The sequence below is a fragment of the Anopheles cruzii genome, chromosome X (genome assembly GCF_943734635.1).
Source record: "Anopheles cruzii chromosome X, idAnoCruzAS_RS32_06, whole genome shotgun sequence".
Taxonomy (NCBI): domain Eukaryota; kingdom Metazoa; phylum Arthropoda; class Insecta; order Diptera; family Culicidae; genus Anopheles; species Anopheles cruzii.
Window position 1 is genome coordinate 4,523,693 of NC_069143.1, and position 14,370 is coordinate 4,538,062.

Genomic DNA, 14,370 nt, shown 5'->3' on the forward strand with positions numbered 1-14,370 from the left:
GTCTGTTAAACTGTGGTTTCTATATGCGTGGTTGTAAAAATACAGCTAGAAACTGTGGCATAAAACTCATTTCATGCCTCATCTCCCTCTTTTTGGAAACGAGTGCAGTATGTCTGTTTTCTCGCAAAACGTAATTTGTCTGAACCGATCACACGTCGTTCATTCATCCATAACAGTTCGTTCTTGAACTTCCGTTCGGAAGGATCCTTTTCCAGCATTGTTTCTGTTCTTTTTTTGTGGGGTAAATTCGAAAGTTCCGGAGCGTATTAGACACAAAGTCATATGCTAACAAACAGAATCCACAGAAACCACAAAAACTAACTAATACCATTACAACTTTACGCAATGTGTTACAGTATGTTCAAGGCGCAATATGACTAGGGCGCAATAACATTATAGACGATGCTCGGTCGTATTACAGAACGTTCGAAACAGATCTATTTGAAGACTTCATGCCCAGAAAGGTCTCAAATTTCGCCGGTTGAGCAGAGACTACATCGTGCTGAGGATTTTCCTGAGCATTGAATTCGTGAGAAAACGAATCGTGGCTGCCACCGTATCTGAAGGAAGAAGGTCAGATTTCCCGTTGTGCTTTGGACTCATAAATCTCCATTTAAACATCATCTAGACACTTTCATATATCCTAGACTAGCATCCAAAAGGAAGGGTTGATGATCGGTATGACGTGTAAGGGGGTTCAAGTTCCGCCACTCCACAGTCTTGTCTCTTGTCAGTGTGCGAATAAGAATATGAATAACCAATGTTTGATAAATGGAAACCGCAATCGCTAAATAATAAACAGTGCTGCGGACTCCAGCACACTCATACAGGCAGTTTCATCGACGGTCGTGCACACACATAAATTCCGATACCCGGACCAGCACCAGAATCAGTGGATAATGTGAATGATGAAAACAATGAGCCGTGCCGGATGATCGGATGTTGATGGGCCCCGATCATCGAACAAGGTACCGAGTATTGATTATCTTTTATGCTTCTAGCTTGTCCGACGCCAAGCAGCCCGAAAAGCCTGCAATCCTATATGAGCTTGTGCTACTAGATTCGGGTGCACTCGTTGTTGGTCGTCGATATAAACGTGAATATTTATGAATCGCTTCTAGCACACCTACTCGTAGTTAGAAAGCTGCAGGATATCTTTCTCTGTACTCTGTAATAGACTGCCTTCGTTATACAGGCGGTCAAGTAAACGGGAACCAGGGTGGAACCGGAACAGTTATGAAGTAATTTAGTACGCATATATTGCCACTGGAGTGGGGAAAAGCGTTGATAGAAATCGGCACCAGGATATAGAGCCACGAAGCTCCAAAAACAGTCATAAATTGCACGGATACTGCCGTGCTGGATGCTGGTTCAGAGATCGTTACAGTCAAGCTCTCTTTGGTCATATTTAAAGACCGAATACGTTACTGCAGTTTATCGGGGATGAAGTGCTGAAGAGCTTGAGTGAGGAAAAATCCTTAAAATAGATCCCCGCAACCGTAGAGTGATGAAAATGAAAGGAGGTCGAATCTCCCGACTTCCCACTCCCACTCCCAACTTTATTTATAAAATGTACAAAAACCAAACAAAACATAAATAATGTTTTCGAGCAGTTTCTTACTTATAAAGTATGCTATCACCGTTGTTAAGGATTAAGCCACACTATAAATCGGTAACAGAGGCATGATATCAGCAACGTATCTAGTTGTAGCTAGTTAGTGAGTTTACTTAGCTGGCAACAAGCGGCTAGCTTTACGGTTGCAAAAAATAAGCTGCTCACTATGGCTTCGACAGTTTAACGCGTTAACGACAATTTGTTTCGCGTTTACTGCTTTCTCACGCTCTGTCCATGTCACGCAGCGTCAAATTCTAATGCTGCCCAAAAAGACTCCTCGACGTCGTGGGATATTTGTACACTTGTTGCCGACGACTATCAAACAACGTCATAACCGTAACGGGGAATGAGTTTGCCTGTCGAGAGAGGAGAACACCCAGGAATTCAGCACGGCAAGGTGGGTAGGTACGGCAACAAAAACAGTCGACCCTTTCAACCCGACCCATTCTATGGTATTAGGACGAATGGTCCAATCGACCGATGAAGCGGAACATTGACAACATCTCTATTGCTCAGTCTTTGGCAAGCTAACGTTTGAATGAAAATAGAAAGAACTAGCAGTGTAAAAGACAACACTGAAACATAAAATGAATGGTTTCTAATTTCTCGACGCATTCTCCGTGTTTCTCCCCAAACCAAGTCCGACAATTCCGATCGGACAGACATGAGTCAAACTAGCGTGAGACAAACGGTTGCAATGATAAGGAACCAAGCTGCGGCCGAATGGAATGCCCATCGCATTACTCTCCTTTTTTTTAACAGCGGAATTCAAACTTAAGATAGCATCTCGAAAATGTTCGCATGTTATTATTAACATGCGAACATTTTTTTTAATAAAAGAGGGACAAATGATAGAAGGATCGATAAATTCCAATGTGACTTTAGTGTGAATTCCATAATAGCATAAGCTACCTAATAGCATATCACTACCTAAAACTCTGCATGGCGCAATGTGCCATTTGAAATCAAAAATGAATTGTACTGGAGAGAAAAAGAAGTAAAATATTACAGGTAGCAAATATAGCACGTCAAACTTGTGTTATTTTGTGGATGGGTTATATTTTTTATGTAATTGTTTTTCTTCACTTTGCTATCTCAAATGATTTAGCTTTAATAGCCAAGTATGTTATATTTCGTCGCAGACAGGATGAGTTGTGTTTAATAGTTCTCGCACTGTGATGCTGTGGAACGCAGACGGATTGACATCTAACAAAGAATTATGGTCCTACCAGCTGCGCTGGTCCAGTTTAAAATGTTTCTTTTATTAGGGGAAATAAATATCCGTACACATAAATGCAGCACAGTGCAGCTGCACTAGTAAACCACAGGATTGTGGGATATATGCATCGGTACAGCGTTTGGTGTATTCCTGGGTTTCCCAAACAGGCATTCATCACACCCATTACGAGAGAAAATTGATGGAGATTAGTTGTTATGTTTTTGTTGAGCTCACTGGCATTTTGTCACTTTTTCTCTCTTCTCTTTTCGACCAACAACTTCGAGATTTTTCCATTCACAATTTTTTGGAAAGAAGAGAATGAGGCATAGAAGTAAAGAGCGAGAGAGTGTAAAAGAGCAAGATAGAAAGATTTTTTTATTATTGATGCATCCAACGTGCCGAAGCTAACACTGAAGCTGTTACATATGCAGATTGGAAATTTCGATAAAGCATTTTTAACTTAAGATACGGCGGAGCATATGTTAGCCGTCGTATCTTAATCTGTGAATAGTTTGCAATTGAAAGATAATTTTTGTGGGCCGTCGTATCTTAATCTAAGAATAGTTTTTATTGGAAGAATAATTTTCAACTAGTTACCAGATTTGTCTCTGGTTTTTCCGGCTATGTAGGTTATGTAAGTTATGTTTATGCTCATTGTGTTCGATAGAGGATGATGACCGAGAATATATGGTTTGTAAATGAGGATTATCATTTTCTGGCTCTTCTTTCCTTCCGTTCTTTCGTCATTGTCACGTAGCTTAGTCAACCATTTGAAATCATTTCTATTTTCTTTCAACCATTTCAAATTTCAACGACTTGATGTCAAAGGTCATGTCAGTCGGTTCACTTAGTTTTAAAATGGTCTCTGCGAACTTCTTGCAGACTATAACCTACGGTAATGCAGCTAGTCAAATTATTACCATGAATTCCAAAACACTACAAATTCACCACAAAACATTAAGCATTTGTTTAGTTCATCTGTAGATGTTGAGGATGGAATCTGTTCGGCAGTTGGCGACAACGTTTGACGAATATCACTTTCTACCAGATTGGTTGAAAAATGTGTCGATTTTATCCATATTTTCTACAGCAATATGAGCAAAGCTTCTGGACGATTTGATGGCTAAAGTGGAGACTTAACTGTGGCATTTGTACACGTTATTTTAGGTAGCTTATGTTTTTAATGCGAACATTTAACGCAGATCGAATCTTTTGTCTATTGACAAATCGATGCCAATATACAGACTATTCAGTATTATGAAAAAACTACCTAAAATTTTTACAACAATTAATTTTTCGGTGACCGTTTCAAACCCGTATCCAGATATCGGTATATACAGTAGACAAACAGATATGACAATACTAATGTGGTTTAACAATAACGAGAACCAGTTGTCTTACATTATCGTGGTTTGGTGCATTATGAACTCTTTCCAACCAGTCAAACCGTCAACACAGAATACTGTGTGAGTATTAGGAGTAGTTTGCGTAATGCATCTGTAATGCGTAATCATGTGCGTTGCATCGTGCATTAGCACACGCCTGTCATGCTTCGTTAGAACTTTAGCATATCATGCTTTCGGAAAACTTGATTTCGAAATTATCTGATAAGGACGATTTTTTGTATTTCAATTGCTTTTTAGCAGAAGCCTCCGTCAGACTGGAAACATTTAAGGAGCCTTGTGGGAACATTTTTTGTCACGACGCGTCTCATTTTGAAAACATCGATCAAAACATTACAAAATTAAAATTTTTTGCAATAGCACAACATCTCGCTAAGCGCAACATGATTTTGGAGCACCTATTTCTTCATTTCACTATATTATCCAGTGGTCGTTCGAAGTACGCCTTCGCGAAGAATTTTGCTTCGTGATACGCTTTAATGACCGTATTAACGCATAGTTTTTATTGTATTCCATTCATTTGTAAAAAAAATAAATTTAGATTTGTAAACAAAATAACTAACAGATAGCTTTTTAACATTTTATCGCTTTGCAGTTCGACCAAAGTATAAGCTATAAGCAATTTTCGGTAAGGCAAAAATATAAGCGATAAGCAAAAAACGACTCATTAGAAAAAATATCAATATTTTGTTTCTGTAGTACCTCCGTTTGTTTTCTTTTGCTCACCGAATGCCTCAATTGAATGCCCTCAATCGGATAGTTAATACCCATTACCATGTCCATTTCTTTCAGGATTCACCCTCCTGTCACTTAAGGTGTTAAACACCATCAGTCTGCCATGGGAGACCGAATTTGCATGGCGCAGCTGTCATTTGCGAGCGTTTCACTTCGGACGTTGCGGCAACCGGCAATTTGTCATCGAGTGCGGTGTCATGAAATATCAACTCTCCGCCCCACAAGAATGAACCGTATCAGTGTACCTTTCACGGCTAATTTCTCACCCTCGCTTGTTCAGAATCATTTCTTGTTTTGAACAGAAACCATAACGGTAATGTATAACCTTTCCAAAACAAGATTTAGTGAGGTTTTTTTGTTAAATACAGTACTCTTTCAATGAAGAGATAACCTTCTATTACTATTACTATTAATTCTAAAATTAACAAAAACGTGTATGAGAAACTGTCCCCAAATGGTCATAGTTACATGTCATAGCAAGACCAGACGTGGCTAGTTTGACACGAAATAATGGACATGTGACCGGTTGAAAGAAGTGCGCATACCCAGCAATAAGAGAAGGGCACAGAACGCTGGCAAGCGTAGAACATTGTACAAGAGAAGGAACTAAGAAAAGATAGAAACCTTCACAACGAGAAAAAACTAACGTTGGAAATATGAAAAAATACGTGAACTTGAGGAAAGCGGAGTGCGATATGGACACACGAGATAATTTTATAAAGCGCTAGCAGGTCATCGAAACAATTTTATATTTTAGTTCAATTGTTACCCTTTCAAGGTAAGAAATCCGATCAGCAACCAATCAGAGCTCCTCTCTATATGGGCCCAGCACTTTGATGAATTACTCAATGACCAAATTACCAAGCAGACAACTTCTGCACTGCCGGATGCAAATATGCTTCTGCCATGGTGAATTGAAGAAACCCGCAGGACCATCTGTTGACTGAAGATCAACAAAGCACCAGGCACTGATAGGATAACAGGCGAGTTCGTGAATAATGGAGAATAAATGAGGCCAATGGAGGAGTCGCTACAACAAGCATTACGTGTATAGGTTGTGCTTACTGTCGTATAGCGTATACGTCTCGCCGGGCTCCGATGGACTGGCCATGTCGCGAGAATAATCCATAAAGTCTTCTTAGACCGTACAGAAAGACAAAGGGGTTTCCCGTTTGGGATTAGACGACTGCGTCACTAGTGGTGCAAGAGTTCTCGATATAACGAGTTAGCGGTTAGTTTCAACGGCGTCAAACCACTCGAACGACAAGAGCAGTTATTCCACTTATTTCGTTCGTGTTGTGAAATAGATCGTTCATCAAGTAGTTCTTTGACGTCAAATGATGGCACTTTTAGGCACTAGTTCAAACATGTTACACGACTATCCAATTTTTTTCCAAAACTGACGATCAATGCATTGACCGGGCCGGGACAACTCTAACAGATAGGTTACAAATTGCATCAAGTGCCGGCACGCATTGGAAGGCATATCGAATATTAGCTGGTTGTAAAGAGGAACGAATGAGCGACAATGGAAACAGAAAGTACAGAACTGAACACATTGTTGACTGAAATCTATTTGTCTCAGGAATAGGAGGATGAAAATAGAAGTGGAACGTGACCCAGTGAAAGCTATACCGGAAACTAACTGGGGCCCAGAATCGTGATGCGGAACGTTCTTTATTAGCCGTTTTTTTGGTTTTCATTTGTTTTACTTAAAAGAAGGAAGGGATCGAACAACCGTCAGTATAGTTCTGTACATAATAATGTATTTATAAACAAATTGAACTGTGGCAAGTCTTGAAACTTTGTGTATTTCTCTCTGTTTTATTGACCTTCCCCTGGAAAGAGGAATATATAATCTATTACCAAATCTTCCCCTTCTCTGTCCATGTCAATGGACATAAAAAGCAAGGAACGGGGAAAACGGACGGTTTTTTAATTCGAAACCAAGGGTGCATTGCGGTTCAGGGTGCAGGGTCGTTCATTATATTTCCTAATCTTGCGCGGGAAGGGAAAGAAATCGTGCGCCAAAGGAAATTCAGTAGTAATCTAATTGAGCGTCATTATGTTTTCAGGGTTAATTTGTTTGATTGTGTGATAGCACAAAAGCTATAATATAATGATTAGCGTCATTAGTTCGTTTGTTTGTTACATGTGCTGTGAACGACACACTTGTCTCTTTACTTGTCAAGTTGTCTTCTTCGATATACTGAATTGATCTACTATTTTATACGCCATGTTAATTGTGACTGACTGTTAAACCTATGATGAGGACATGACTTTTCTTTTTAAAAGGGGCGGGTTAAAAGATTTATTCATTTTTCAACAGCTTCAACATCATCGGGATACTTACGTTTCAGCTTTTCCAGTGGTTCGTGTAATGCAACCGAAGGATGCTGATGATGGTGATGATGATGGTGGTGGTGTCCAGATAGGTCAGGGGTTCCATGGTGTAAGTGACCAAGACCGGCACTATTGATGCCTCCAGGAGACATCAGGCTAGTGATGGCTGAGGATACACTAACTCCACCGGTGGCGAGACTGTCATGCAGGTTATGATGCGTGTGATTGTGGATGTGGTCAGCAGTGCCATTGGTGACGTTACCAGCCCCCCTGCCCCCATTCGAGCCATTACCTGGTCCACCGCTAGTCCCTCCAGCGCCTCCTCCTACCAGATCCTGCAGGCAGAGACCGGTTGTGTCACTCATGGCGTCGAGGGCGCCTGAGGTAGGGCCACCAGGACCACTACTTACACCACCACTACCTCCACCGACGCTGCGATCCATCACGGACTGTGGATATAACGAGGATAACTGGTTATGGCCACCGCCCGGAAAGATATCCTTGTACGACCGGAGATAAATCGTCTTGGCGGCTTTTTGGTGACCGTGTTCTCAAAAGAAGCTGGCTGCAGCGCGTTGTGATGCCGGCACGATGACGAGCAGATGAAGCGACGCAGTTGAAGGTTGATTGCTGCGGTCTGACAGAGAGGGCGATGTTTTGTTTAGTGGTCGATATTTCGACCATAGGGCAATTCCGTGGTCACTTCTGTCCTTTATGTGCTAAGAAGTGTTGTTCTTCTACAAGGCGAAGAAAAGAATGGAAAAAATATAAATTTTCAATCGCTTAAAGGATAACTATAAGGATTTTACATTTATCAAATGGTCATAACATATCAGGTTGGCAAAAAAGAAATCGATGATTTTCTCGGTAGATGGCTTTAGTAATCGATATCTCGTAATACATACAGTTTCATACAAGTGATCATACAGTTTCAAGTTTATGCTCATTTCTAAGCTGACACTTGACACTTAAAAAGATGCTTTCACAGTTTTTTTTGTTTGTTCCAATCGTTTGTGAGTTACAGGGTTTTAACAATGGAAGCCTACAAAGAGAAAGTTCGGCAAATTTTACAGTTTTTCTTTGACAAAATGAAAATTCAAGCTAAGCCGCTGAATTAGTAAGTAGTGTTTATGGTGCCCATACTGTAACAGCGAATTAAATGTGATTTCGGGTTCAATGATTCCGTTCAGGCAGTGTTTATGTCAAAGATGTACCTCACACAGGTAGACCCGTCGTCGAAAATGTCCATAAAATCACAGAAATAATCTAAGCTGATTGGCACGTTGGTAGTCAGAGCATCGGTCAAAGGCTAAAAATTAATCATCAAACAGTTTTGAGCCATTTGCGCAAAGCTGGATGCACAAACATGTCAAATGTTTAGATGCCACACGGAATTACACCAAAAAACATCATGGATCAAATTTCTATTTGCGCAATTTTGGCCAAACGAAATGAAATCGACCCATTTCTTAAACGAATGGGTACTGCGGATGAGAAATGGAATACATACGACGATATTGTGCTAAAACGATCGTAGTCTAAGATTGGTGAAGCAGCTTAATCGGTGGCCAAACCAGGCCTAACGGCCAGGAAGGTTCTAGTGGGTATATGGTGGGACTTGAAATGAATCATTTATTAGGAGTTGCTTCCGTGTGGCCAAACACTAAATTCAGATATCTACTGTCAACAACTGCACCGTTTGAAGCTAGCGATCTGCTTAGGAGCACTCCGATCTGCCATAAAAATATCGGTAAATGATAAACACGGCCCGGTTCGTTCTTCAATCCACATCCACAGAATTCCTTCAGCTTCCACAGAATTCCTTCTGTGAATGATTCAAATATTGAAACTATGGGCCTAAGCCTTGTTCTCCCTATCGCATCAGAAGCGTTCGTCCTGGGGTCATCGGAGTCTAATAAGTTGCCCTCTACAGAGCGATCTGCTTTTAAGTGAAATTTAAAAGCATAAAAAACATCGAAGGCGATGGCATCCGTAAATGATAAACAAATAGTAATTAAGCGTGCCAAGGCCGGAGCACCGGGGTACATTCGCAGCAGAAACTATGAACCGCAAACAATTCGCAAATTAATATTAACAAAAAACTAAATACGGCCCGGTACGTTCTTCTAAGAAGAAAAAATAAAAAAATTAACAAAAAACACCAAGTGATAAAAACAATTGTACCAAAAAGTGAAAAAAAAAGAATTTGGCAAACATAAAACAACATACAGCATGAATACCACTTCCCCCTCCCCAACCCACCAAAAAGGAACGTGGAAAACATTTTCAAGCAGCAGCAGCCGAAATTACAGTTGTTTCGTGAAAACCATGTTCGGTCAATGCTAAGTTTTTTTCATTTTGGAACAATCCGAATAATAATGAACTCCTTAAAACCCTCAACTCCATACGGATTGCTCCAATCAAAAATCGACTCCAAGTACTCTATGCTAGAAATATCTAACAACAGGTACGTCCTTGGATTCGATATCAGGATTCCAGCAAAACGAAATGCACCGAAACGAAATAGAAAAAAAAAACCATTGATGGTTAACATTCCATGGTTAACAACCAAGCATCCTTTAACTTGATACAAGAGAAACACACTAGTTGCATATTCGAAAAAAATCCATTCGGCTGGAATCGTGAAATAACAGTTACTGGGAATTATATTCGCCTTCGAAGCGGCAGCAATTAACACCTTGCGGTGAAGCTACTCTCAACGGTTTCTTTTTGATTTTTGTCAACGACTGCCACGGCAGTCACAATGCCAGAACAATTAAACTCCCCACCACTAGTCGTTTGGACGATACAAAATATGTTATTCAGAAACCGACGGCAGAATATCCGCAAAGTCTAACACCGGAACGACAAAAAAACATTTAATCGCTACACCTCCAAACTAATTACTTAACGCAGAAGACCCACCTCTTCGGATCTTTGAAAATAACGACAATTTTATTTATTTATTGATTTATTGTTTTATTGATTTATTGATTTATTGATTTATTTATTTATTTATTTATTTATTTATTTATTTATTTATTTATTTATTTATTTATTTATTTATTTATATATTTATTTATTTATTTATTTATTTATTAAATGTAGTCTTGTCTTGACTTCGATAGTAGCACTGTGTTCGAACAGAAAAGCCGTCAGAGAAAATTGCTCAGAGCATTCTTCGCTGCTTTGTTTCGCTGCGTTTTATCATTTCCCTTAAAGTGAAGAAACGGCTCCCTAACTAGATGCTCATCTATGCGTGAATATGATTGTGAAGGAGCAGGAATTTGTAAAAATGGCTGCTATTACATTTCTTAAAGGCAATAGCGAAAAGTACACTAGGCCGCGCGCAAGCGCAGCTACTACTGACTACTGTTTATGGCAAACTTCCAACGCCACCAATCAATACGAAATAGGTGTCGCCATTTTGTGCCGCGCTTAATGTACAACAAACGGTAAACCGCGCTCGATTATGCGCGTACGAGGAGGGGTAGTCTTATCCTTGAACTACTGCATTCAAACATTTGGGTTTCCGTTACTCCGTTTGCGCCATGCCAGGCGCCATGAATTTTGTTTTGATATATGATAAATCCAATTTAAATAAATTATATAAAACTATCCAAATACTCAGTATCGCTCTGTGAACATGGCCAGCCATTTGGGTGCCTAGCTTAAGTTTATTTTCACAGATATAATCGATGTAAATTATCATCGTTTCCTTCACACCTTCATCGGTCTTCTTCCACATTTAATATTTTTCATTAAGAAACCTACAACATACCTCACCACTTTAGGACAAGCCATGTAAATCCGATCAATACAAAAACGTTTAAACGTGATAGGCTTCTTCATGATAGATGTAACATGCAGAACCAATGATTTTGCAAAAACCGGTAAAACATCCAGAAGATTTTCACCAAGATTCACCAAGACGCAAAAATCAAAAACAGAAATTTGACTTAAAGCCACTTAAAGTATACATTAACAAACCGTCAATGTTGGGACAATGTTAATTTCTGTTACTTTCTGTGACGGCGTGTGTTTTTACGGGTGGAGTTGTTGATGGCCCCGCGCCAACCACCAAGTCACGCCGGTATCGGGAATCGAACCCATGTCCAGCTGCGTGACAACCGGTCCCGTGATTCAAAACCATTGCGTGCTACGTGGCATCGACGAGCGTTACTGACTGCTCTATCAACGGGAGCAAACAAACCCTCTGCTGTGATATGAAATACATTAGAAAATCCTTCATAGATACGACGGATTAGATAGAAGATTTGTTCGTCGTAGACTAGGCATTCATGAACATACAGAACAGGTTATGCTGTTCGAAATTAATTGAGTTTAAAATGAGACTAATTATTGAACTGACCATTGTATGCAAGTTTCAGCCATGAAAATGTGATTTTACACTATTTAGAAATTCTGTGTTATTTCTTGAGAATGTCATAAAACCGGTAGATATGGTTGCTTATGTACGTTAGATCTTCTGACATTACTTCTGTTGTCATATACGGCATTGTTGGTCGGGTTATCCATTTTCCTATTTCACAGAGGATGCTATGTATTCTTCTACTTTGGGCTCCACTGTCGGCCCGGCAACTACAATTCGCCGAGCATTGTTGTATTGTTCTAGCTCAGTAATGGAGTAGGAACCGATGCCACTGGAAGAATACTATAGGCTCTCCACCCCTACTCTTCCTAAGCACGTCCAATGTGGCAATGTGATCCATCCTAAGACATGTAGGGACCTTAAATGTTGTTGTCAAGGGGCACTTCGGCGTAACAGGGTGACGAGGGGCCAACCACTCCGCTCAGTAAAACCACCCAACGGTTACGGAAAGCAGTACAGGATGGTATATAATGTAATGTACATGTAGAAATACTTTATACAGTAATCGGAAAAGCTTTGATGATGTTTCATGTTGGTTTATGATTATTTTATTTTCTTGTTAGTAAGTACAGCATGATTTCCCATACAATTATCGGACAGAGTTTTCCACACATTTAGACGAAAACGTCATCGAACAGAAAGTTCAACCAATTAGAACCACGCCGGCCTACGGAATTGAACCCAGGCCAGCTGCGTGAAAACGACGAGCGTTACGGATTAATCTAACAACGTATAGATGTGTTTATATACATTTTAGGTTGAATTTTAAAGTAATATTTGTAAATAGTACAAGGGTTCCATGAGGCCAATAAGCTACTTATGTACAAAAAAAAAAGTTTGCATTTTCAGCCCTACTCCATTTCCAATTATGTTATTATTTCATATCATAACAAGTGTATCACATTATAAATACGGCCCAGTCCGTTCTTCTAAGATTAAAAAAAAAGTGTATAACATTCGTGGCTCGTCCGTAGATCATTCATCTCTTGAAGAATTGAAAGTATCGCTCGATCAGGATGCATGTCAGACGCAAAAGAAGCTTGCAGAAATGTTGCAAAAATGAGTTAACCGCATGACAGTTTCCAAACCCCTGAGTGCCAAGGGATTGATTAGAAAAATGTCTTGTTGGGCTCTACTTGAATTGAAAGACGGAAAATCATTTGCAAAATACTGCTTGCACGGCAGAAAAGAAAGGGGTTCTGGTTCGGAATCGTTTCTACTGATGAACAGTGGGTTGATTACGAGAACCCTAAATGCAAAATGGCTTGGATACATTCACTTGGTATTCACTGCGCAAAGGGTATGCTGTGCGTATGGTGCGATATGAAAGGTGTGGTGTACTATGAGCTTTCAAAACCGAATGAAATTATTGATGGACAACACTGTCGACATCAATAAATGCGTTTGAAGCAAGCTTTGGCTATAAAACAACCAGATCGGGATAAAAGACATAATACACTGATTTGTCACAATGACAACTCGACCACACATCGCAAATCCGGTAAAAACCTATATCGAAAATATCGCTTTGCTGCTGCTCTTTCGGATTACTACATGTTCGGTTGCATGAGTAACGATTTGGCAGCACAGTGGTTCATTTCTAATGAAAGTATTGAAAAATTGGTCTCTTCGAAAGACGAGGAGTTCTATCGACACGAAACCTGTTAACTATCTGAAAGATGCCAGAAAATAGTAGCTAACGCCGGGCATTACTTCCATTAAATTAGTTATATGTTTTGTTGTTGTAGTTAGGCCACAAATGTTGAATAAAACCGAGCTTATTAATTCAAACACCTTATAGTAGTTGGGCCACAATTGTTGAATAAAATCCGTATGAATTATTTGAAATTCCGAATATTAGAAATTTAACGTTTGCTTAAAATCACAATAGCCGTTCGTCCTGCTTTTCGATTATATACGGTTAAAGTTATATACACTGATGCATAAACCCAAAACTATGCTATAGGCTATCCCATTTACATTTTATTACATTTTAAATGATTTTTGTTCTGCTATAACATAATAGAAGTGAGTACCCTGAATGTACTCGACATTTTCAGAGCACATTTTTTATTTGTTAATACGACTTGTCCGAATAAACCATATCAATCTCTTTTACTTTCTACGAAGCAAAAAGCGAGAAAATTGTTGATTGTTTTTTTTTGTTTGAGATCGTCCTCTTTCGTTTGAAAGTTCCATCTAACTTCATAATCTTGCTATTCTTTCCTTCTATCTATAATATTTTTAACAATACCATTTCTCGAGCACAACGCCGAAGTGAAGCTCGTATGTTGGTCTGTCGCTCTCTGATTGTTTGAAATCATTTCTACATTGTCATTTGCATAGTCATTTACACAATAACTCAGCCGAGTCGAGCATCTAAAGTTGAATCAAGTGCGTTGCCAAAATTGTCTCAATAAAATTGGCTCCCTTTGTTAGTGTTAGTGCTGTGCCCTGTATACAGTGGATGGCGAAATTAACCTTAGCTCATGAACATTTAAATAATATTTGAAAATATGAGTACATCTTCTATTTGAATGGCTCTTTTGAGACGTTGAATATTAGATTGAGGTTCTAAGACTAAAATGTGGGCGATAAAATGACATTTAGATGTAATCTAGTAGACTGGTGCGGCCATTTGTGGCCATAGGTCAATTTGAGC

General features: G+C 39.5%; 1 protein-coding gene across 1 annotated transcript in view; it reads right to left on the reverse strand.

Moving 5' to 3' along the window:
• LOC128268641 (pituitary homeobox homolog Ptx1) overlaps window positions 1-7,758 on the reverse strand; it is a 31,516-nt gene extending 23,758 nt beyond the window's left edge. Inside the window, exon 1 of the mRNA XM_053005798.1 lies at window positions 7,326-7,758. Within this exon, the coding sequence (XP_052861758.1) occupies window positions 7,326-7,758 (433 nt within the window). The remainder of the gene's footprint in view (window positions 1-7,325) is intronic.
• Between the last annotated feature and the right edge of the window lie 6,612 nt (window positions 7,759-14,370).